General features: G+C 40.2%; 2 protein-coding genes across 11 annotated transcripts in view; both read right to left on the reverse strand.

The window, feature by feature from the left end:
• The window catches only part of LOC5577203 (rho guanine nucleotide exchange factor 11), a 434,547-nt gene extending 413,553 nt beyond the window's left edge, over window positions 1-20,994 (reverse strand). For 5 of the 8 annotated variants that reach the window (XM_021853819.1, XM_021853825.1, XM_021853823.1 and 2 more), the window contains exon 1: window positions 6,808-7,245. The gene's annotated coding sequence lies outside the window, so the exon portion shown is untranslated. Of the gene's footprint in view, window positions 1-6,807; window positions 7,246-20,708 lie in introns of those variants that run through there. The other 3 variants (XM_021853827.1, XM_021853826.1, XM_021853821.1) reach the window with 2 other exon arrangements.
• Window positions 8,105-25,779, reverse strand: LOC110679379 (protein FAM192A). 3 transcript variants are annotated; one of them, XM_021853828.1, is made up of 5 exons: window positions 25,619-25,779; window positions 25,431-25,554; window positions 25,274-25,372; window positions 25,051-25,211; window positions 8,105-8,618 (listed from the first exon to the last, which is right to left on the reverse strand). In XM_021853828.1, exons 2-5 carry the CDS (start codon window positions 25,525-25,527, stop codon window positions 8,190-8,192), a joined length of 786 nt encoding a protein of 261 aa, XP_021709520.1. In that variant the 5' UTR covers window positions 25,528-25,554; window positions 25,619-25,779; the 3' UTR covers window positions 8,105-8,189. The 3 variants fall into 3 exon arrangements, with proteins under 3 accessions (XP_021709520.1, XP_021709522.1, XP_021709521.1); XM_021853830.1 differs by having other exon boundaries at window positions 25,431-25,549; window positions 25,619-25,768; XM_021853829.1 differs by having other exon boundaries at window positions 25,431-25,571; window positions 25,619-25,768.
• Window positions 25,780-26,438: the final 659 nt, after the last annotated feature.

Raw genomic sequence — 26,438 nt, forward strand, 5'->3', positions numbered from 1 at the left:
TAAAAAAAATCACTAAGGATTGTGTGAGAAACTTTCACAGGATAATGTCCTGGATTCGGTAATAAACCTGCCTAGGATTTTGTGTAACAAACGAAAAACTTTGTGAAATTTCGCTCAATATTTGGTAAGTATCCTGATCAAGTTTGCCGTTAAGGTGAAGATGCATCGAAAGCAAACCTCGAGTTTTCAAGAGCACAAATCTAGTAAACCAGGAAACCGTTTGCACTGGAAATTTGATTGTTTGGTCAACACCAGCGAGTATCCAGTGACTGGTTCTCTTTATTTGTTGATAATTCGAGGTTTAGCTTCGATTCATCTTCACCTTTTTATGTGAGAACCCTGTATTAAATTTTATAATCTTTTAATCTGCCTTAAGAGCTGCTTCATATTTGTTACAATCATTCTTATGTACAAACAGGGTGTCTACTCATTTACAGAAATGAAATTCCCTGATATTTCCAGGTTTTTTTCAGATTTTAAAAATAATTCCAGTTGTGCGAAATTCTGCAGAATACATAAAAGATTGACGAATGATTAAATATAGATAACTAAAAAATTGTTTTCAAAAATAGGTGGTTTGGCTTCGAAACACTCAAACAACAAAAAAATCTAACGATAAATTTCAAAGTTGTTCTTACATCAATAAATAATCTATAAGTCTGTTTGTTCTAAATGCGTAAACAACATACGAAAAATTTAGAGAAATTTGGTTGTTACAATTATTCATAGAGTTCATAAAATTCATAAAATAGGGCATAGAGTATCTTCGTACCTGCCACACGATATAAACATGCAAAAATGGTCAATCGGCAAAGAAAGCTCTCAGTTAATAACTGTGGAAGTGCTCATAAGAACACTAATCTGAGAAGTAGGCTTTGTCCCAGTTGGGACGTAACGCCAGAAAGAAGAAGAAGAAGATAATATATTATAACAGAACACTGTATTGTTTTTAATTGGTTTTATACCTTACAATTTTGGCCAAATTCCTATTTTCGCGTAAAACAACTGTTGCTTTTTTCTATGTAGCTTTGCTGAAAGAAGTAAACAAAACAAGTTCAAAAAGCAAGAAATGTTGGGTGAAAAATATTCAAAATGTAAAAATAAGTAGTTTTTTAGAAGTCACTTGACATTAGCTGTAACGACGAATATATCTTTACTTCTATAAAAGTTAAAATTATTTTGCTACTTTTGGCATGAATATCCGGTAAGTTGGGGGACAATCCATACAAAATACAAATTCTATACTTTTCACCACTAGGGAAAGTGTACCAGTTATGGCCATAGTGGTTCCCTATTTGGCCATATGTGAAATTTTGATAACTTTCACATTTAAAATCTTTTTTGAATATTTTAACATCAAGATCTATCTTAAATCTAACTACTACAACACACAAAAGTTTTCGAAATTTCAAGACATTAAAGTAATCACGTATGGCGAAATAGGGAACTACTATGTCCATAACTGGTACACCTACCCTAATTGAAATACAGTTTGTTGAATTGGGTCCTAAAATGTTTAATGAATTCCTGTTTTTATTTATCAATACGAAAGAGCATGTTCTTGCAACTACTTTAGCAATTTTTCTAGCTCAAATAACGACTATAACATTTTTAAACTTCAATTTTAAAAATGATTCCAAATATGAACCTTGACACTTGTGATCATGTTTGACATTCACTTTTTCGACAAAAATGCCACAGGGCTTATAATTTTAACACTGGGGTTGTTCCTATTCGACATTTCGGAAGGGACACGGAAAACAAAATATACCCAAAATTTGAGTTTAAACCAAGGGATGTGACAATATCCTAAAAATCATAAAAAAAAATTTTTTTTGGACTTGAACCAATGAAATTCATTTAAAAATTGAGTAAACATGTGTTTCTGCCCTAAACTTAAGCGTTTGATACTAAAAGTGGGACAGGGCTTTAGGACCCTATTGTTTTGTGTATTGTACAACAATACACAATTTGCTAATCAAGACAATACATGAACATATGGGGCCCAGATAGCCGTAGCGGTAAACGCGCAGCTATTCAGCATGACCATGCTGAGGGTCGTGGGTTCGAATCCCACTGGTCGAGGATCTTTTCGTAAAGGAAATTTTCTCGATTCCCAGGGCATAGAGTATCTTCGTACCTGCCACACGATATACACATGCAAAAATGGTCAATCGGCAAAGAAAGCTCTCAGTTAATAACTGTGGAAGTGCTCATAAGAACACTAATCTGAGAAGCAGACTTTGTCCCAGTTGGGACGTAACGCCAGAAAGAAGAAGAACATGAACAATATATCGTATTGTATTTTTAAAATTTATGTATGATAAAATATCTATATTTGTATTGTTACGATACTTAACCACCCATACATTATATTGCAAAAATCTCATATACCATACAGTGAACTGTTCAAAACAATATATTGTACTGTAGTTGTATTGTCATTTTACAATATACTGTATTGTATTTCCAATATATTGAATGGTACTGTTACAATACGTTATATTGTTTTTGTATTGTATTTTTTATTCGGGCAGTGAAACGTAAAGTACATTTTTTATGCTATTGTCGCATTGCTGTTACATTCACATGCAGGAGGTTTCCAAACATTCACTTGTGACATTTGGGTTGCTATTGATACATTGATTACAATTTAACAAATTAAAGATACAAATTAAAGTTGCCCAAAATTTAATGGCTCATAAGGTAATCTAGAATGCCGTGAAAAGTGTACTGCGATTTGTCAAACTTGGGTACCTTTTGTACTACCGAGGGACCAAATGCAGTACTAGAAGTGGTACACAATCTGAGCCCGAGTGTGACGGACCTGCTCTTACTGCAGTCGTGAATGTATCACCTGACATGAATAAGAGTAGCGTGCCATTCTTTTCAACCTACCATGAACGTTATGCTGTCGAGCATGACGGGAGTGCAAAATGAATGTAAAAAACAATCACGACGCAGCTTTAATCGTAGCAAGCACTCTTCTCGCGCTTGTTTGTGATCCAAGTTGCCACTTGATCACAGCTCTAAACTCACATACGCCGCCTTTAGGGATCGTTCAAATATTACGTGACGCATCAGGGGAGGGTGGGAGTCTTTCGTAGTGTTACGATCCATATAAAAAAATAAAATTTTCCATACAAAAGCTGTTACGTGGGGTTTTTTGTTAGGTAATATATGATTCATCCACAAGGATAAAAAGAAAAACCAATCGGTGCCATCGGTGCACATTTTGAGCGGCACATTATGAAAATACAGGGTAACGACTAGGGTAAGTGTACCAGTTATGGATATAGTGGTTCCCTTTTCCGCCATACGTGTTTACTTTATTGTCCTCAAATTTTAATTTTTTTTGTTTGTAGTAGTACCATCAGTGTACAAGTATTCGCTCATGCCTCTATTTCCACTCACTAGTGTAAAAATTGATTTTTCGTGTCATTATTATGTCATACTAGTGGTCCCGGCAAACTTCGTCTTGCCATCAAGTAGGCTATTGAAAAATGTCATACAATCTCCCAAAAAAAAATGGCACATTAGTTTCCTCCCGTTTCTAAGACTATTCCGAAGACTTACCTAAACTTTTTCTACGCACGAACACGTCGGAACCCTTGGCTAATGCAACAGTGAAAGAGTTGTGACAATCCGTTGGACCGTTCTCTACCCATTTCGTGACATACAAACACCATTCCATTTTTATTTATATAGAAGATTAACAACTTTCAAATGAAGTCTTCTGACAATATTTTCATTTGATAGAATAACTCTTTATATTGAAAACACAAGACCTCGTGAGCGGTTATTTGATTACTAGGTATTTTTGTGTGTTCCAATAACCGCTCATTCAAAAAATTAAACAAAATTTTAAAGAAATGTTGATTTTAGTATACACCCTTTTTATTGCAGTAGTATCTATGGTTTGACCATAAAACATATCAGGATAAAAAACGAAATTCGAAATAATGCATTTTTTAGTAAGTTCGTCACGAAATCTGTTTACCGTGAGCGGAAATAGGAACACTTAGATGCAGTAATAAATGCAATAAAAAATTTTATTTATGAAAGTTTTTCAAATTTTTTATTTTCTGCCGCTTATTGCCTATACTTGGAGCTACATTGTGACATACAAATATTATTGATCGACACAATAGCTATTTTATAATAAACATTTGAACACATAACTTCCCTTAAATGAGCGGAATCTGGTGCACTGGTGGTAGTATGATTTAATATATATCTTGATGTTAAAGCATTCAAAAAGACTTAAAATGTCGAAGTTATCAAAATGTCGCATATAGCCAAATAGGGAACCCCTATGGCCATAACTGGTACACTTTGCCTACTACAGTGATACCTCCATGAGTCGATGTTCCATGACTCGATATCGACTCATGGAACCATACTAAAAACAAAATTTCATGGTTACTATGATGGTCCCTAGAAGCAGCCTTCCAAAGGATTGCTGTTCCATGACTCGATATTTCCATGAGTCGATGGTCCCTTCAATATCGACTCATGGAGGTTTCACTGTACAGTAATTCAATACAACCATGATATATTTATAGCTGAGCAAAAAAAAAGTTACAGTCGCGCGTGACTTTTATTTTCAGTATCGCTTGAATGTTTTTGTTGCATGAAGGTATTGGTAGTCAATGCGTGAATGTCACACTCACTAAAGTTTTTGACGGTACATTATCGTTAACTGGCAAGCAAATTCAGAAGGATAACAAAAATTTGATGAAGAATCTTCAGAATAAAATAGCTTAAAATTGAAGAATGTATAGTTGTAATAATTAGCCTTGTAATTCTGAAACATCTAGTAGATTGTGCTACAAATGGACCAGATATGGGAGGGAGCTTGAAACTCTTCGCGGGCCGCACAAAATGAGGTGGCGGGGCAAATGTGACCCGTGGGCCGTACGTTGGGCAGCCCTGTCCTAAATGGTTACTGGATTAAGGTGAAGATTCATCGAAGCCAAGCCTCAAACTTTCAAGACCACAAATCTAGAAAACCACACAGCCATTTGTGCTGACAATTTAACTCACTGGTCACTCACTGGTGAGAGTTCGAACTAGTGATCCTTTATGAGAGAGATGCCAGAAACTGACATTTCTGTCAAAGTGTGAGCCAAACGAACATGCGTTATGTTTGTTTTGGACTTTTTCTTGTGGAGTACCTAATGTAATCCACTTAAAATTATTTCGATAAAAGCTGCTATGCATAGAGAAAAAAAATGAAATATGTGTTTTCTTAATTTTTTGTTATTGCAATATTAGATTGCTGATTTTTTCTGCTGTTTGTCAGTTTTGAAATGTAGTTCAAAGATCTAAAACGAAACAAAATACATTTTTAGCAACGATGAACTCATGTCAGTGTTTCAATATAGACCTTTTCATGTGACAGGTCCGACTATGCATTTGTTTACATCGGTGGTGGTCAACGCTAAGCAAACTCAGCACTTTTGAAGTAATTACTGAATAGTGGTTCCTGGTGTAAATTTTGGAAGAGTTCCTAGAGGAAACACATGAAGAAAAACTCTCTCTTAGTGGGCTTCGTGACCGTGCGGTTAGTGTCGTCAGGCAGGCGCATTACATCATGAGGTTTGGGTTCGATTCCCACTGCAGCCATTGAAACTTTTCGTCAGGAATGTTTCTTGACTGTACTATTGGAGCATGCTTGTCCGTTATCTAGTGTTAAGTTACAGTATGTGCAGCTAAATGACTGCAGACGGTGGCCGTGTTTTAAAAAAGTATTAATGAAATGTTTGAAAAAATATCCTAGATAATTTTGAGAGAGACCCAAAAGGAAAATATTAAAGAAATTTTTCGAGGCATCATTTAATTTGGCGATGTAGGTATTTAGTTAAAAAAATGATTGATGAGAAATCGTTTTCGTCAGATAAGCCCTTATAAAGATCAATGTCAAAATGCTTTATAAATGTTGTGCAGTGATTTCTGAAGAAATCTTAAGAGATCAAAAGTAATCTCTAAGACGTGGTACACTAATTATGTCACGCTAAATTCCCTTGTCACGCTTTTTGTATGAAACCCCCAAAAATTGTAAGGGTTGTCACGCTTGGCTTGACCACTCCCTTCCCCTCCTCCCCTTAGCGTGACGTAATTTATGCATGACCCCTAAAGAAATTAATATGTTATTCTCGGAAGAATTATGAAGGAAATACACGAAGGATTTATTTTCAATGCATAAATAGAGAATCCTTGGTCAAATGTAAATGTTAAAAAGAATTTAAAAAAAATCCTGAAGGAATTTTTAGAATAAATAATTGGAGTATATCTAGAAGAATAATTTTAAGAGATTCCTAGATGTTTATGTTCTACAAATAGGCTTTGTTGAGAAGGAATTTCTGAAAAAAAAACCTTAGAGAAACTCAAAAATTATATATTTATTAACTTCCTGAACGAATTCTAAAAAAAAAATCCCTGAAGGAATTACAAAGGCAATTCGTGGAGGCGTCACTGGAGTATTTCCTAAAAAATTTCTGGTATATTTTTGCAATGTATTATGGGGAAAATTTACGGAGTAACAATTTCTTAGAAAAATGTTGTAAGAATTCGTGTAGATAATCTTCCAATTTCCATGTAGGAATTCATTACTAGTGAGGAAAGGAAAAGTTTTTCATAATTCGTAGCCAACTTGTTAAGGGATTACCGATGAAATTAAGAGATATCTTGTAGTGAGAACTAAACCCTTTTAGTTTGCAGTGCTTATAAATTCAAATTGCAAAATTAATTTGTTGGCACCGGACAACACCATTTAGGGACCCCTCAACGTCAAAACATACTTACCAACACATTCAACACGCGTCTGCTACACCAACACAAGCAACTATCAAAGTTTGTGATGTCCACCAGAGAGGCAACTATATCCCTATCTTCTTCACTCCACCGTTCAAACTTCTTCCACCACTGCTCCGTTTGTTCTTCTTCTTCAGCCTAGCCCCAACACACGAAATGAAAGAACAAAAAATAAAACTACACCCCCGAGAAAATTTCTGTTCACTTTTTACGCCGAAAAAACACCCAAAATCGGCGGCCCCATCCCACGCCGGAAACGGAACCCACTGCGGAAGGCACTTCGGTACGCGATTCGCGACGGAAAACGGCTTCCCGACGGTGACACGCTATTCAATTTCGAGGAAACGAAACGGACCAAGACGCAGACGACGACGGAAAACACGCACGGCACGAACTTCTTGCGACTCGAGATTGGTTTGGTTTGCTGCTGATGAATGAAGTTCGCTGGAAAAACTTCGCGACCTGGGGTGGTCTCTTTCTGGCGCACGGAATTCGATCGGTTTGTTTCATGTGGGGTGGTTGGTCAAACGAAAATGTACAAGTCCGTTGGGCATGTCATTTACGAGGGTCGGCTTTAGGGGGTAAGAGCTAAAAAATAAAAGTAGTTTTCAACTTTTTCATTCACAAATTTCATTACGCCAAAAATAATAATTTTTGGCTCCCACCCCCTTGTAACGCATTTTTTGAAAGCGTTGTTTGGATGGGCATCTAATTCTTCCGAAAGAGGTGCGCTTTGCGAAAGAGGACCACGAGATTATTGAGTCGAATTCAGGTTAACTTCGCGTTCATGAGTCCTCTCGTGGTGTAGAGGTAACGCGCCTTATCTAATGAACAGGTAGTCGTGAATTCGATTATCACCGAGAAGACGTGTAACTTTTTCGCAAATTTCCATTTACAATTGCAAAGTATATAATGTTTAGTTTAACTTTGTCTGTGGTGTTACGTCTGTTTGTCTGTGGTTTAACGGTATTTGTTCAAACTTCCACTCGGCTGGTTAGTCGTAAAACCGATAAATGATAATAAAAAGGACACAAAATTATGTTTTTGAGCAACAAGCCGCACGGAGTGCACTCGTAAATGATAAAAAAAGTAACCTAATGTAATTCTTGTATGATACCAGATTGTACAAGCAATTGTAACGGAAATTGAATTGTACTAACAACACATTATAAATTCTACACAACGCCGACACGAATGCACCTCCTGGTGGTGTAGAAAATACACAAACAAATACACACTAATGGGATATGATATGATAATTAATCAATTAAAGAAAAAGAAGACCTCATAAATCACAATTCAAAGCTTGACATATATTTCTCGCCTTTCCAACTTAGTACTTAGTATCCCCACACATTCCAATGTCCCCCTGCTCACTTCTCTTCCGCTTTCTTGACGATCTTCCGCCCAACCCAGTCGTAGTGGCCGGTGTCGCAGTCGCAGTCCGTATCACTGCTCTCCTCGGAATCGGTCGACTCCCGATAGGATCCCAACCCCGGAAGGATGCCGATGACCTGCATGGCTCCACTCTTCAGCTTCTTGTTGCCGGTGGTTCGGCTTTCGGGTTTGGCCATTTCGCTGCTCGCGGCGGGCGCCACTTCTGATGAAGCACTGGCGGTATTACCGTCCTTCTTTTGGCCATTTGCTGCAGGTTCTTTTGTTTCAGCTGGTGCGGTCACCGGTTCATCCTCACGCTTTCGCTTTGGAACCACGACTCCGGCTAAGATTTTCTTCTGTGACAATCGACTGGATACAATGGGGGCTTTGGCTGGCTTCGGTTTTGATATTTGTTGCTGAATTTGCTGTAAAGAGATTAAATGGAATGTAAGAGGAAAATAACCACCATTGTTTTACAAATGTTCAAAACCATTTTTTTCGAAGTAGATGGAGTACCGTGTACCTTTTAATTCCGCTCCTAAATGCTTATCTTTGACAGATACGCGTATATCGACTACCACTTGCAGTCTTCTTCAGTGTCAGTTACTCGTATCCACTGAAGAAATCGTCGCATCTCTCTACCTTAAATGCTAACACCAGATAAGTACCTACACAATCAAACTACTTAGGAAAATTTCGACAGGAGTATACCTGTCATGGCTTGGTCAAAAATTGAAAAGGGGGATAATAATATTATACAAATCCCTAACTATCTACCTATGTATTCAAGCTCGTTTATATTTCTACACATAGGTAGATAATAATATTGTTGGGCGGTGGAGCTTCCAAGGTCCTTTAAGCAAACACAGTTTTGCGTTTATGTTGTGTGAGCTAAAAGATCGGTCTCTTGATACTCTCCTAATTTCCCAACAATCGAAAGCCTTTCAAATTACTCAAATTGAGCCAAACAGGGATCTTTTAACCTCAAACAATTTCTCGATTTCCACTGAAGAATTGAGAACAGTTGTTCTCTGGCTATTTGCCACTGTTTTTTATAATATGAAATAAATCCAATAATTCACTAAACTATCTTATTTTGGGAGAAAGAAAATGTGTGTAGCTTCAGTGCCTTTTGATTCAATTCTATCCGGCTGTTTTTCCTTCAACCTCGTATTATGCGCTGCATGACACTTCGTTGTCAGTTGTCATTCATCCGTCTTCTTTCGAGGGGTATTCAATCGTGGATTAACCGTACGGGATCGGTGTGAGATGCCGTAACAGTTCCCCGACCCGTAAGGCTGGTCCGGTATCTCCGGCTCGGCTTTACTCACTGCTACATCCAACTTCGCTAGCTTCGAAACCGGTCGATGAACCATGCCGTCCGCAGTCTGCACTACAGCTTCTCGTACGCGTCCATCGCGTCCTACTGAGATCTTGGCTACACGTCCTCGCACCCATCCATTGCGTATCTTCTCCTCTACTATAACGACCAAGTCCCCGACTTCGATTGGCTTAACCTCCTCAAACCACTTGGTCCGACGTGCGATGGTCGGAAGGTATTCTCGTACCCATCGGCGCCAAAATTGATCAACCATCGTTCTACACAGGTTCCAGTCGTTCCTGCAAGCTTGTTGCGGGTCTGTCAACTGCCGTGGAGTCTGCGCCACTCCATTCGAACTAAGAAGTAAGAAGTGGTTCGGTGTGAGAGCTTCTTGCTGCGCCGTCTCCAGAGGGATATATGTAAGCGGCCTGGAATTAACTACACTTTCAGCCTCTATCAATACTGTGGCCAACGTCTCCTCATTCGGTGTTCGTGAGGTATCCATCGCGGCAAGTGCGGTTTTTACTGATCGCACCAAACGCTCCCACGCCCCGCCCATGTGCGGTGCACTTGGCGGGTTGAATACCCACTTCGTATTTGCATTGGTGAATGTTTCTGCCAGCTGGTGGTTGATTTTGCCCATTTCCTTCTTCAATTCGTTACTCGATCCCACGAAATTCGTGCCCCTATCACTGCGAATCTCAACTGGTGCTCCTCGGCGTCCGATAAAGCGCCTGATAGCCATCTTACAGGACTCTGCTGATAGCGTATGGACGACCTCCAGATGGACTGCTCGAGTGGTCATACAAGTGAACAACCCGATCCACCGTTTGGCGATGGTACGATTTACTCTGATGCTGATTGGTCCAAAGTAATCGACACCGACGAAAGAAAATGGACGCACGTAGGCTTGTACCCGGGCCGCAGGTAGTGGGGCCATTCGGGGAATCGCTGGAATCGGCTTCTTCACTTTGCACATAATACACTTTCTAGCTACCATGCGGACGAACGATCTAAGCTGGGAGATGTGGAAGCGCTGTCTTATCTCGTTCACGACTGTTTCTCCGTTGGCGTGCAGATAATTCTGGTGGAACCATTCAACCAGTAAATGTGTAACTCGGTGTTCCTTGGGAAGAATGATGGGAAACCTCGTGTCATACGAAACATATGTGGCGGCAGCTATTCTACTGTCTGAACGAATTACTCCCGATTCATCCATGAACGGCGACAGCTTACGAATTAAGCTGGTCTTTTCCAGCCGCACCTGTTGATTTGTACGCTCGTTCCTCGCACTAACAAGAGCTGTCACTTCATCCGAGTACATTTCGCTTTGAGTCCAGCGGAATATTGTGGCTTCAGCATTACTTAGCTCTTCTTGCGTAAGCAATCCTTCCATACGTTGCTTTTTGTTCGCAGTACGTCGCAAATTTTGCACATAACGATGAATGTACGCTACTGATCGCTGCAATCGCGTCCACTTTGAGAATCTATCCCATTTGACAAGTTGTGGCGCTAATGCTTCGCGGTGTACCATACACGATCTCAGCTCTTCATCCGTCGTTTGATTGGCAGGAAGCACTTTAGTTATCCACTGTTCTTCCGGCAGATACAAGTCTTCCTCTCCACGAAACCATCGACTATTGTTAGACAGACAGGGACCCTTGCCCCACTTGGTCGCCTCATCTGCAACGTTCTTTTTTGTAGATATCCAACGCCATTGTTCCGCTCTCGACTTTGACAGGATCTCTCCCACTCTGCATGCGACAAACTGCCGGTAGTTGCGGTGGTCCGAGTTTATCCAAGCGAGTACCGTCTTTGAGTCGCTCCAATAAAATACTTTATCGACCTTTAGCGAGTGCCCGTTTAGTATGGTCTTGGCCAAGCGCACGCCGATAACCGCGGCCATCAACTCCAGCCGTGGAATAGAATGTGCCTTTAGCGGTGCCACCTTTGACTTTCCGCCAACCAGCGCTACGTGAATCCCGTCGGGAAACAGAGCACGTAAATATCCAACGCACGCGTAGGCTTCCTCGCTTGCGTCGACGTATATGTGCAGCTGCAATGAACCGATGTCCTGTATCGAACGTTGGGGGAAGTAGCAACGCGGAATGCTGATCTGATCCATGTAGCGGAACAAATCGATCCACCGCTTCCACTTTCCGAGTAGTTTTTCTGGTATCGGCTGATCCCATTCTGTTTTTGCCCGCCACAAATCCTGTATCAGAATCTTGCCGTGTATGAGGAAGAAGCTCAACAGTCCGGCCGGATCGAATGGACTCATGACCACTCGTAGCGCTTGTCGTTTTGTTGGGTGATCTGCTTCGCTGGCCACAGCGGTGGAAAACGTGAACACGTCTTCCTCAGGCTTCCAAAACATCCCAAGTACGCGTTCAGTGGAGCTATGCTTGTCCAGCTGTAAGCATTTCTCCGTGACGAGGTTTGGGACTGGATCTCCCTCCCCGACCCGTGCGAGAACATCTTTGGAGTTGGAAAGCCAGTTTCGTAGATTGAATCCTCCGAGTGAGTGAACATGTTTGACATCTTGTGCTAGTTTCACAGCCTCTTCTTCATCGTCAGCACTGTCTAAATAGTCATCCACATAATGCTTTCGAATGATTGCCTCTGCTGCGGCCGGGTACTCCTTGGCGTGTTCTTCTGCATTCATGTTCTTTACAAATTGTGCTGAACACGGTGAGCATGTAGCTCCGAATGTGGCGACGTCCATTAGATAGACATCGGGTGCTTCAGCGGGATCCTCACGCCAGAGCAGGCGCTGCGCATGTCGATCTTCTGGTCGAATTTTAATCTGGTGGAACATTTCCTTCAGATCTGCGCACAGAGCAACACGCTTTTCTCGGAAAGCGAAGAGTACATCTAGTAGCGTGTTTAGAAGATCGGGCCCTTTCATCAACATCGTGTTAAGGGAGATTCCATCCACTTTTGCGGCTGCATCGCAGAAAATTCGGATTTTGGATGGCTTCTTCGGGTTGATTACCACTCCTAACGGTAAATACCAAGTACGCCTTGGATCCGAGTCATCGAGCTCTTTCTTGGTCGCTTTATGGATGTATCCCTTCTCCTGATACTCGGACATTTGCTTCCGAACACTCTCTCCGATGACTGTTTCGTTCTGCATGCGCCTCTCCAAACATTGCAGTCGCCGAACTGCCATGTGGTAGCTGTCCGGGAATTCGAAATAGTCATACTTCCAGAGAAGCCCCGTCTCAAATCGCTGACCAACCCGCTTGGTTGTTTCTATAAGAATCCGCTTGGATCGTTGAATTTCAGCGGACTCTACAGGCGGCGTCTCGGATATTCCCAGGCTTTCCACCGAGAAAAATTGCTCCACCAGTCCGTGTAACGTCTGATTGTCCTCCTGACATTCACAAATGTGGAAACTGTGAACTCTGTCCACTGTTTTTTCTAGACTGGATCCATAAACCGTCCACCCTAACCGTGATTTGGCGGCAATCGGTTCGCCCGGCTGTCCATCCCGTAACTTCAATGTTGATGTCACATGCGCGTTATCGTTGCCAATGAGGATGCGAGGTTGCGCGTCATCGTAATCTTCGATCGGCAGACCCTTTAGGTATGGAAATGCTTCCGCCAAATCAGCGTATCGTAGCGACTGCCGTGGTAATTCCAGCTTACTTACAGTGCGCACATCGGACAGGGAATGCTTGGCTGAACCTGAGCGCCCCGCAATTTCTAAAGCGACTCGTTGAGAATTTGCTTCCGTTCTCTTTACGTTTGCGGTCCACTGGAGGCACAACGGCTGCTTTTCTCCTACAACGCCGAGTTGCTTCACCACTTCTTCATCCACCAATGTTTTCTCCGATCCGTCGTCTAAAAAGGCGAATACAGTCACGGAACGGTTGTTCCCGTGGAGTGTCACTGGGATTATCCGAAACAGCGTCGTTTTCCCGCTGAAATGGTAGTTGGTAACGACTTTTGATCCACTCGGCTTCGCTTCAGATGGTTCATGCACGGAATTGTTTCGTTCTATCTTGACGTTGTTGTCTCGTCTGCTTTTCTTGCTATCATCCAAGCTTCGTTCGCCTCCTAGTTTCTGTTCAGAATGCAGCAACGGATGATGACGCAATTGGCACCCAGACATGTCACATTGCTTGCGAATTTTACAGGGTCTCCTTCCGTGTGCTCCCAGACAAAGACGACACAAGCTAAACTGCTGTATTAGTTTCCAGCGCTCATTTACGCTTTTCTTGCTGAACTCTATACAATCCTTAACTCGATGATCTGGATTCTTGCAGATTAGACAAGCTGCCTTTGATGAGTACGTCGCACTTCCAACTGCTTCCATTTTCGCCGCACCCTCTGCAGCGTGGGCACCACAGAAGTTCTTATCTTTGCTGCTCTTCTCTTTGGCTGTCCGCTGCTGTTGAGACTGCTGCTGTCTTGGATCGTATTGGAGAGTGACGTCGGTTGCAGCACGTACTAAAGTCTGCATATACTGGGCGAACGAGCGAATATTCACTTCGCCACATCGTTGCTTATACAGCGACCAATCCAGCTTCATGTTTGCTGGAAGCTTCTCTACCAGCTCGAACAATAACATCGGGTTGTTGAGATGCGATTCGTGTCTTCCAGCTTCTAAATGGTCGCTGAGGTTCTGCACCGCAATACCAAAACCGATCAACGTATCCAATCTATCCTGCTTCGGTGCAGGAACTCGTCGAAGCTTCTGCAGTAGCGCATGAATAAGCAACTCCGGTCTGCCATAGAGTGTCTCCAAAGTAGCGAGAACATGTGGAACACTTGACGGCAATAGCAGTCGGCTCTGCACCGATTCAAAAGCATGACCCTTTAGGCACCTCTGCAACCTTGCCAGATTTTCCGCGTCTGTGAAGCCGCACGCTTGGGTAGAGTTGTAATACGCGCTTATGAATAGCGGCCAATCCTCCGGATTACCAGTAAAAATTGGCAGCTCCTTGTTCATCACGTGTCTGGCAGCCAATTGTTGAGGTGTTGGTCCGCAGTACGCCGGTACTACTGGAAATACAGCTCGCTCGAATATTGGCGCATCTGGATCTCTCGGCGGCTCCCATTGTACACACGGTGGTTCCGCCAGGGCATTTCGTTGTCCTTGCCTTGATTGAGTAGGTATCGATGGTCCTGGATCTAGATTTCGTTGCGGTCCCAGTTGACTCGGTGCTACGGACTGTTCCCTTTGTTGCCCTTCTTCAAGTCGTTCAGGATTCGACTGCCGTGGTAATGATCCTCGTAGTCGATCTGCTACTGCTAATGCACTACCACTATGATTCGCACTGATTTGGTTCACAGTGTTCAAACCGGACAATTGCGCGTTTGCTGACAGAATATCAACCGGGGTACCGACCGAGGGATTGGACACGAAGGATTGACGGAGATACGAGAGTGAGTCAGGATTTGGAACAATGGGAGTCTTAGAACTATCATTAGACGCCTGCTTTAGTGGAGTATAGTTTCTACTTAAGCTAAACCCTGGGGGAGCTGCTGGAAGACCCGTGTTGCTCATACTACCTGTCGGTGCAATGGTGCTTTCTATCCGACCAATTATTCCTCCTAACGTTGGTTCCATACCTGATTGCCCTAACGAAATACCTGATACCGCCGAGGCCATAGCCTCTTCCAGAAATCCCTGATTGCTAGTTGGTTGCTTGGTGCCGTCCTGCCCAGCCGGGATTATTCCGGTCGCTGTCGTAGTTTCGATGTCGGTAGGTGCAATTTTCGGAGCCTGTTCCGTCGAGGGTACCATTGTCGAATTAAAAGCTCGCCATTGTCGAACCTTGCTGGATGAGCTTTGCACGGATTCAACACTCTCGTTGTCGTCGTCCTCCTCCTCTTCTGCGGCGATAATCTCCCGTAGGCGGAATGATTCGTTCATCATCGTCTCTTCCAATTGTAGCTCCAGCTGTTGGAGTGATGCCTCTTCCTGCGCCTTCTTCTGCTGGAATAGTAACTCCGCTTCCTTATGCTTGCGCTCCTGTTCCCGTCGCTGAAGTTCTAGACGCTTCATGGCCAAAGCTTTTTGGGCCTCGAGTTTCTCCAGCTCTAATCGTGCCTTCGCTGCTCTGCTAGAAGTCGATGAGTTTACGCTTAGTGCCACCTTTCCCACTGTTGTCCGTACCGGGACCTGTACGGATGGTTTCTGGCACTTTGGACAATTGAACACCCGGTCTGGCTCTGCGATGCTATCGTTGACGCCCACGCATTCAAAATGCCACCAGGAACCGCAGTGACAGCAACTGACCATCCGATCGGTATCGATTGCCTTACAAGCCTGGCAGTGGTTCTTGGCGCTCCGAGTGCTCCTCTTACTCTTCGTACTTTTCACACTCTTGGTGCTTTTCGACATGTTGATGTCGTTACGATCTTGAACGATCTTTTAGATTTGTTGGGCGGTGGAGCTTCCAAGGTCCTTTAAGCAAACACAGTTTTGCGTTTATGTTGTGTGAGCTAAAAGATCGGTCTCTTGATACTCTCCTAATTTCCCAACAATCGAAAGCCTTTCAAATTACTCAAATTGAGCCAAACAGGGATCTTTTAACCTCAAACAATTTCTCGATTTCCACTGAAGAATTGAGAACAGTTGTTCTCTGGCTATTTGCCACTGTTTTTTATAATATGAAATAAATCCAATAATTCACTAAACTATCTTATTTTGGGAGAAAGAAAATGTGTGTAGCTTCAGTGCCTTTTGATTCAATTCTATCCGGCTGTTTTTCCTTCAACCTCGTATTATGCGCTGCATGACACTTCGTTGTCAGTTGTCATTCATCCGTCTTCTTTCGAGGGGTATTCAATCGTGGATTAACCGTACGGGATCGGTGTGAGATGCCGTAACAAATATAATAGGTAATGAACTATAGAGGAAGAATGTCGCTGGCGTCGCTGCAGGAACAGCTTTTGCTGGCGGAGATAGGCGGGGCTATAAATGTCAACGCGAAAAAGTATGCAGTTTGACACTTATGTACCCGACATGTTTCTGAGCGAGAACAAAGGGAACAGCAGCGACATTCGTCCTTTATAGTTTTCTATCTCTATTTATGTAAGGGTTGTCTGCGCCATTTTGCGCTGGAAGCAGATATTGGGGCCCAAACTATACCTTAAAAAACAATTCACCCAGTGATGCCACATACACAGATTTATCTGTAATTACACAGATTTTTTCCTGTTATTGCATACAGATATCTGTGATCACAGATCACAGATTTTTGAGAATATAAATTTTTTTTAAGATTTAAGAACATTTCACGAGTTTAGGATACAGTTTTGGAAGATATAAAGCTGAATTGCCATTACTCTGTTTAGTTTTCCTCAAAAGCTTAAGTATTTTAAACTTTCAGAAACAATTCTCGCATAACTTATGATCTCGCTCTAAAAGCCATTGGAGTATTTGAATGGATTTACACATTATTTAACAACTCTATGGTGAAGAAAGGATCATTCTCTACCTGACAGTAATGATGGTTTGGATGCTTTTTCATTAATTTACTCAGAAACAACGAGCTACACAGGTGGTTACCAATGGCTTTTAGGGCGTTATCACAGATTATGCGCGAATTATGCATTTTTAATTTACTTTTAGCAGAATTAATTAAAATAATAATTGTTGACATGCCAAATACATCCATAACACGTATGCAAAGCTTCGTTTTGAACTAAAACATTACCTTCTGGATTTTTAGACAACACAGATTTTTACCAAGATTTTTGGAGGTTGTCCTAAGATAAAAAAGATTTTTTCGGCCAAAAACACAGATGAGATTCGGAAAAAATGTGGCAACACTGAGTTCACCTCGTTTTCAGCCAGAGGCTGCACAGACTGAACATAACTCAAATTAGACATTAGACAAAGGACACATGGAACTTCCAGTGGACCAGTGAAGAATTATCCGTTTGACGAAAATTTGTCTCCAACTGGAGCGGGAATCGAACCCACGCCTAAACGGAACTGATGTCGCTAGCTGCATGGTTACGAAACCCACAAAAACGAGTAATTTTAAATAACTTTGTAATTTCTAAACATAGCGTAATGACAAGTTTAGCAAAAAACACGGTTTTTCATGCGACAAATGACTTTGTAAAAAAAACCAAAAAATGATAAAAATCTTGGAATAAAAAAATGTGATTTTCAAGGGTCATTTACATATAACGGTATAAATCTCAAAAAGTATTAGAAATGGAAAAATCGTGTCTTCGACAAAGTTGTTTCAAATTGCCACTTCTATAACTTTGCCGAAGACACCATATGTCTATCTAAATGTTATGAAAATATATTTTTTCTATCTCAAAAGATGCGCTTTAATAAACCAAAAATTTTCTAAGGCTTGAGCCTTCCTTAGCCGAGTGGTTAGAGTCCGCGGCTACAAAGCAAAGCTATGCTGAAGGTGTCTGGGTTTAATTCCCGATCGGTCCAGGATCTTTTCGTAATGGAAATTTCCTTGACTTCCCTGGGCATAGAGTATAATCGTACCTTCCACACAATATACCAATGCGAAAATGACAACTTACGCAAAGAAAGCTCTCAGTTAATAACTGTGGAAGTGCTCATAAGAACACTAAGCTGAGAAGCAGGCTTTGCCCCAGTGAGGACGTTAATGCCAAGAAGAAGAAGAAGAAGGCTTGAGCCACTTAAAGCAAATTAAAAAGAAAATATTTCAGATTTTTAGTACGTAGGCATTAGTTTAATAATCTAATAATAAGCAATTATAGTTGCCCGCTTAAGCCCTAAACCCAGTTTAACTATATGAGTAAACTTGGTTTACGGCTTAAGCGAAGGTGAAGAAATCGCCCCTAAGTGCGCATAATAAGGAATATATTTTCAATTATGGTCCTTACTCTGCGCAGAAGTTATAAAACGTTATTTTCAACACACAATAAACTCTTTATAAGTCGATATTAAAGTAACCGTCGAGCCATCGACACCATCGAGATATGGAATAAAAATGCTTTGGAAACTTGTCTGAGGGGACCCTCACAGTAAGGGAAAATTGAAAAATGACGTCCACCATTTTTTGGGATTTCTAGACACTCCACCACCTCCCTTCCTGTCACGCTTCTTACAGTACCTAGTGCATGCAGTGTCACACTTTCGTAGACTTCCCTTCTCATCCGAACAATGAGCGTCATTTTTGAATGTTCCCATAAAATAAAAACAATTTGATTTTCTGTATGGTTTCATGAGTCAATATCGAGTAAAGGAAAATGATAAAAAAGTACTGTTATTAACTTGTTTAAATGTTCCGTTTTTTTTAGGGAAAATTCATAAACAGTCAAAGCTAAACGCCAATGGTGAACGCAGGATGTGTACCCTTTGGCAAGTTTCAAATATGACGTCCATCGTTTTTCGGGATTTCTAGACCTCCCCTTCCTCCTCTGCATATACACTGAAACAAGCATTGAACCATGAACAAGTTTTTAAATTTACTATTCCAATCACGATTGAGCTATCAAGAAAGCTTTTTATTTGCGTTTTGCTCCCTCTCGATCCAACCGCATCGATAGCCGAGCGGTAAGCGTTCGCGCTTGACAAACACAAGATCCTCGGTTCGAATCTAACCTGCTGTAAGTTTTTGACCATGATATAGTAATTTTTACTGTCGAAATAGTGCCATGGTAAAATTGAATGCACAAAATATTTGAAATAAATGGAAATTTAGTCTGCACAAATCAAGTGGCGTTGTGTTTTCAATTTAACCCTCTAACACCTACACTGTAAACTCGGCATTACCCTTTAATGTGGAAAAAATACCCACTATTTGCTGATATATGGAAACGTCAAAATGATGGGTACTTTATGTTTTCAGATACAGAGTATTTTATACCCTTTTATATATTCCACGGACTTACTCTTTAATGGGTGAAAAAAATATTGCAATTTTATAATAGTTCTTTACGAAGCAGAAACATTCTTGCAGTAACACGATGAAATGAGTGTTTTTTAATTTTGGATAGATCAATGGTAGGTATAATTTCTTTCCCTCTAGTGTTCTGATTATAAAGAAACAATTATTTGATTACAGGATACTTTTGCTGCCATATACATCCCGTATGCATGTCAAAATCGCTAAAAGTAGATGTCAGTTTGGTTTCAACGTAAACCAATTAATTATGCTCCCACACCTGAACAATAATTATTTGCAAATATTTTATTCAATAAAAGTTATGTTTATGATAATGTTTGTTTAGTTGATATTTTTATAACCGAGAAGAAAATATTAAAATCAAATAGAATTTTCATATCTGGAAAAAGAGTAAGTTTTACTCTGTTTCTCAAAACAAATGTTTTGGATAGTGGGTAAAATTCACTCGTTGATCTGACGTACAAGCCGTTTACTCTAGAAATCCTTTATAAGAGAGATTCGCGGAAGCTGACATTTCTGTCAAAGTGTGAGCCAATCGAGCAGCGAGAGCTGTCAAAGTGTGAGCCAAACGAACATGCGTTATGTTTGTTTTGAACTTTTCTTGAGGAGTAATGTTATCCACTTGAAATTATTTCGGTAAAAGTAATTTTGCATGAAGCAAAATAAATGAAATATTTTTCTTTTGTAATTTTTTTTCAATGCGATTTTTAGTTGTTGATTTTTTGGGCTGTTTATTAGTTTGAATGTGTAGCTCAAAGATCTATAACGAAAAAAAAAATATTTTTAGCGATGAGGAAGTCATGTCCGTGTTACAATATTGTTCTCGACGCCGAGCAAAATCAGCACTGCTGGTCTGTTGCCAAATATTTCCATTTTACTTCCGCGTATCTCTCTATATAGGATCACTAGTTTACTCTTTAAAGAGTAAAGGCCCTTTACTCTTTTTATGAGTTAAACTAGTTTCTCTCAAAAAGGGTACTTTTTTACCCTTTAAAGGGTAATTTGGTCTTACAGTGTATGCACTGTTATCAGGGCCGGATTTACAAATGTGGGGGCCCTTTTCCCAGAAAAAAAATGATACTTTAAAATAAACTAGAAATATAAATTCTTTTAGAGATTCCTCCAACAGTTCTCCCAGAAATTGTTCCAGCGATTTTTCAAAAGATTCTGTTCGAGCTTATGGTATGCTGGCAATTCGAGGGATTTCTTCACCGTTTAAATTTGGTGTTCGGAAGGTCAATCCGTAAAATGGAGAGATGATTCTAGTGATAATAGAGTCACTAGATTACCATCGGTATGGCGCCCACTTTCTTATTTTAGCACAATACCTGTTAGTCCATGGGTATTCCGGCGAATCTTGGCAGTCCTCCTCTTTTACCAGAGGGACGGATTTGTAGCGAACGTTGTTGGTGGTATTGTACGACGGCACTATATTCTCCACCGCAGTGGTCTTCTCGGCCAAGAGCCAAATACTCACTGGCGATTTGCGACGACGGAACAATAGAGGCTCACCACGGCGGCCGGCCACACACTTCTTGTGGAGGACGCACGATTGGTAGCGAGTTAACACGGCACTTTGGGAACTTGGACTGACGGGCTGGAGAGACTATTCCACGGTTCAACCGGCAGGAGGATCGGTGGCAACCTTTCAGCACAAACAAACAGACGTAACACTCTAATTATTTTCATCGCGCAGCAGAATAGTACCCAATTCTAAAATTTGGTAGTTGGCCGACGGGTCACTAGGGGTGCTCACATTGCTTTTGCACGAGCTTGACGTTTGCAAACTACCGCCACCTAGTTCACGGTTGGCCAAATTAAGTATGTTTAGCATTGGGCGTAAATGTTCACATGACTATGTTTTAAATTGATTATTGTTCCAGCTGTTACGTCTGTTTGTCTGTGCCTTAAGGGCAAGAGCTCAAAAATAACTGGGTGATGGAGTATTTAGTTCTACCTTTCACTTGAGTAGTGACCAATATACTTGCGGTCACTCATCGAAGGTATATACACCGCACACATTGATGACGCACCATGTGGTCAGATTAGGGTGGACTAATTCGTTTAATTTCAATCTTCATCAGATTCTTAGAGGATTTCATGCAGGAAATTCCATGAGCACTCCAGCGATACTACGTACTTATTTCATCAAGAATGACCCCGATTTTTTTCCAAAGACTATACTGCCCCTCTTTGCACAACAGTCCCATGTTGGAAAACGACAAACTGAGAAAAAGACGATTGAAATGTGGAAACAATTTCGCTCCATTTTGAGTCTTTATTTGGCCTAAAATGTGTTAAATTGCTACATATCACTGTTTGTTGAGTACACGAACAAACCTAATAAATTTCTTTTGAATTCAAGTTGAAAATTTGCCTTAAAATGCACAAAAATCGTAGCGAGACTGTTATGCGATTATATACAATATAATATACCAATGTAATTGCATACCAGTCCCATCGTGTTCATCGGCTCGTTCGACAGCTACTAAAACACTCATTGTTATTAATGCACTGGTTGTTTCATTTGCTATTTATGTTGTTTGGCCGTAAAAATTTAGTTATTATAGTACAGTCAACTCTCCGTAACTCGATATTAAGGCGACTATCGAGTTAGGGAAATATCGTTTTGAAGAACACAAAATCAGGGTAACTTTGGTTAAAGGGACCATCGAGGTATCCATGAAAACCCACATTTACTACACATTCTATAACTCGATATCGAGATACGGAATAGCGAGTTACGGATAGTATACTGTATGTCCATAGATGAATCACCAGATAAAAAAAAACATCGGATTGAATGATTTCTCAAAACACACGTTATGATGTATAATGCGCTTACAGTCATGAGTCCCAGTCATGAGAGACCCAGATGATCATCTTTTGGATAATGCGGAAATGGAATCCGATGGAAATGATTCGAGATGTTCCAGAACAACTTAGCTAATCTGTTATATGGGAGATCCAGAATGACGAAACAAATTTTTCAGGCAACTTCTGTAAGCCTTGACCGCAGATCTAAAATACAGTGGCTCGTAGGATGTGCCGAGCCAAAGTCTTTCTATATTCTCCTAATAAGCAGATGAATGAAGAAGACGATGTTGTCTCTGATTGTTTTTATATGGAAATCTTGCTTTCGCATTGAACAGTTTTTATTTTGCACACTTACAAGCAAGTACTCCTTAAGTCAATTTTACCAGTTATCGAAAAACGCAAAAATAAGTTTTAGTTCGATATTCCTGAGCACCAGCAAAGAATCATTACAAAATTTAAATAAAAAATGTAAAACGAACTTTATTTTATTTTATTTTGTGTTGCTCATTAGTTTTTATTCCCCTCTTACCACCCAAATGGTTACCTACGGACATAAAAGAAGATTAACATTTGTATAAGCCTTATTTAAAATGAAAATTTGTAATGCATCGTAATTGAAAATACATAATTATGTGTGATATCCACTAATTTAAAAATATTGTCCAAACAACGTTAAATACAGTCAAACCTCCATGAGTCGATATCTGAAGGAATCATAGACTTATGGAAACATCGAGTCATGGAACATAAATGCTTTGGAAAGCTGTTTGAGCGTATAATCATAGTTACCATGAAATTTTGTTTAAGTATGGTTCCGTGAGTCGATATTAAGACATAGAACATCGACTCATGGAGGTTTCACTGTATAATTGATTTCTCTTTACTTCGCTACACATCAGTGAATAGCTAGTAGTATCGAGAGTCTGAATGTAGTACTAGAAGTGGTACCCATTCTGAGCCCGATCACTATATGGACTTTGATGTGACTGTTATGCGAATATTTTCAAGATGGGACAACACAAATGGTTTTTTTTTGTACAAGTTAGGAACTACTACTACTAGGCTACTTTTTTAGCAGTTTTTATCGATCTTCTGACGATGTTGAGTTGATTTATGCAAAAAACGCAAATCGGTCAAAAGTCGACATGGGACTGTTTGTTATGCGATTATGGGCAGTATACTAGGAGCTCCTCTAGGTATTTTTTCACTAATTCTTCAACCGAATACTCCAGTTGTTGCTCTACACTGAAATAAAACGAACAGGCAAATTTATTAGAAACTTCATATAATTCAACTGCATCCTTGTTGCTTAAAAATTATATGGATTCCTATGCGTATCATCTGCAAAGTTCTTTTGATTCAATGGAGTCCTAATGAACATTATAGTCATTGGCTTTCAGTGAAGCTATATGCATCAGACATATAACCGGTACATGTTTCGTACATAGTTTCGACGACTACAATGACATCGCGTTTGTTATATGCGTATTCTTCATATTATCACTATGATTTTACCCAGTGAGTGCAACAGATGCAAACCAGAAAATTTACTGAAAAATTAGCAAAATAAGAATAGTTTGTTTATTATCTTTTAATTTAGAATGGTAAGTTTAGTATCATTGGTTTGATTATGAAGTTTGGTTTGAATTGTTCTTTTTTAAGTTTGCAGAATGTTCTACTCAAGGTTTCATTTAAAAAATGGAAGCGGCGCATTGGAAATTGTTAGGATCAAACATTTGAGATTAAGGTCTTATTGGCGATGGAAAGTAAGTTCAAGCTTTATATGTTTTTAACAAAATATTACTGAACAGAAAATGTTGACGCCGAATTTGAATTTGTTTATTTTGAAGGAAAATAGTGAACATTCAAGGACACCCGACTCCGTGAACGGCAATGCATTAGACAAGATGCTGAGCTTTTTCATAGGTGGACAAACAAAAGGAATTAAACATTAGAAGTTATTAATAATAACACGTAAATAATGAATTGGAAACAAAATTATTTACAAAAAAAAAACAACTTTTGTTATTTGTTGATATTTTGTTTCAACTACTCGAAGTATCAATAAAAAGTACATTGGATGCACTCAGAAGATATTGCTTTTACATATAAATATTCAGTTTGATTACGATAGCATTTACTAAATATGCAAATGATATTCACCTGCTCGCGCGGTTCGTAGATCGTAATATATTTGCATATAACACTGACATGGATACAGAAGAGCCATCTCATATGTTACGCATATAACTTCAAATATACATTTTCGTTCTTCGGTTACTTTCATAGGAAAATCTAATAGTGCAGATTTATATGACTACCATATAGCATTGAACGAGGGAGTTGGCTCAGTGTAAGAGATCCTGCTCATATTTTTTGGAGATTTTCTAAACGTAAATCTTGGGGGATATACTAAAGAAATCGATGGAAGAATCACCGTATAAAATCCTGGAGAACTTGGGACTTCCTTGAAAAATATCTTAAAGAATCTTTGGAGGAATTCCTGATGGAATCTCTTAGGTAATTTCTATTATTATAGATATCAGAAATAAAATTCTTGGAGGTATTACACGGGCACTAAATGAATTTCTGGAGAAATCTTTACCCTGCAGGAATTTCTTCAAAGCTATTGGAAGAAGTCTCTGAAGAAATTTGTGTAGCGGTGATCGGAGGAATCACTGGATTGGTTGCTGTAGATCTTTGGAAAAATTACTGAAGCTCAAGGAGTGTTGGAGTGCTCAAGGATTTCCTGGAGCAAATTTTTTATACCAAAAGAATTTTCCGATTGAAAATAAAATTTCCAACTTCTCCCCGCATATATTCCCGAGTCCACACACCCTGATTCCGCCTTACCTCATCCATCCGTTTCTCCTGCAGGGAAGCAACCTGCTGCCGAAACTCGTTCATTTCCTTGGCCTCTTCCAGTTGTGCCTTCCGCTCGGCGTTCATCTTGTTCTTGTCCACCAGATCCAGGAATTCCACCTCGTCGTCATCCAATCCTTTGATCATGTTTTCTGCAAGTAAGAAAGAATCACTTAAGCGAACCCATCCGTGGTCGATTTTCGAATCGTCTTACTTAGCTTGTGTGCCTCCTCGTACTCGAGGTCCTTTTTCTGTTTCTGTTCCTGCAATCGCTCGAACAGCGAGCGGGCATCGTATTCCTCTTCCGGTGCCTCTGCAGAATCAAAACTTTTGAAATTTATATAATGAATGATATCGCGGTAGAAACCTACCAATGGGTTGGTCTGCTGTGCGGACCTTTTCCCATTCTTCCTGCCGGATGCGTCTGGCCTCGGCTAGTTCCGTTTCGGTCACAAATCCGCTGCTCATGGTTCCTGGTGGGAAATCGCCGCTGACCTTTGCAACCAGTGAAACTGATTATTTTTCAGCATTGATATTTGGCCAGAAAAACAATACATACCGTTGAAATAATACGCCGTGGATGGGAGATGTAGTTATTGATTTTAGCGATAAAAAAACTAGTTTTGAAGCGATTTTTTTCCGAAAGGATTGGATTTGTTTGAAGAAAAGCACACAATGTTTGTGTTTTTATTGTTTTTGACGTTTCTACTTTTTTTGTTATTTTTGCAATGCGTTACCAAGCATTATGACTTCAATGAAGATTAGAGACAACAGCCGTCAAGCTGCGAGAATTAAACGTTATGATTTATTCTGCACTCTAAAACACGAGTAGGGTGTTTTATGTATTTTGGACAGTGCGTTACGCGTATATAATTTTCATATGATTTTGCCGTAATGCAGCGTCCATTAATTACGTAACGCTAAAATTGGATATTTTTCCGTAACGCTTTTTGTATGAAAAATTTCAAATTTTTGTATGAGCCGTAACGCTTGAGCTTACTCCCCCTTCCCCCTAGAGCGTTACGTAATTTGTGGATGCCGCCTAAAGCCAAGTACGGACCTGAAACGTAAATCACTCAAGTAAAATTTCTCCTTTTTACCAAAGTAATTTTGACAGCTGATTCAGTATGAGAGAAATGTCTCTTTTCCCGGATAAAAACGTATCATTCAGTGAATGGAATAAACCATTAATGTGCAATATAACGTATTGGATACAATACAGCGTATTGTAATTGAATGTCGAAGCAATATTATTCTTGTTTGGATATACAATTCAAAAACAATATAATATTGTCTGTTTCATTCGCAACAAAACGCGCCGCCAACTTTCGAAAAGACTGAAAAAATCGTCGCCAGCAAACCAATCAAAGGAGGTGATT

Source organism: Aedes aegypti, chromosome 3 (assembly GCF_002204515.2).
Source record: "Aedes aegypti strain LVP_AGWG chromosome 3, AaegL5.0 Primary Assembly, whole genome shotgun sequence".
Taxonomy (NCBI): Eukaryota; Metazoa; Arthropoda; class Insecta; order Diptera; family Culicidae; genus Aedes; species Aedes aegypti.

Bases quoted from the DNA above. Each gene is read 5' to 3' on its own strand.
- LOC110679379 (XM_021853828.1), bottom strand. From the start codon at position 25,527: ATGAGCAGCGGATTTGTGACCGAAACGGAACTAGCCGAGGCCAGACGC. The intron at 25,373-25,430 runs GTAGGTTTCTAC...TTGATTCTGCAG, and splicing joins CACAGCAGACCAACCCATTG to AGGCACCGGAAGAGGAATAC. The intron at 25,212-25,273 runs GTAAGACGATTC...TCTTACTTGCAG, and splicing joins CGAGGAGGCACACAAGCTAA to AAAACATGATCAAAGGATTG.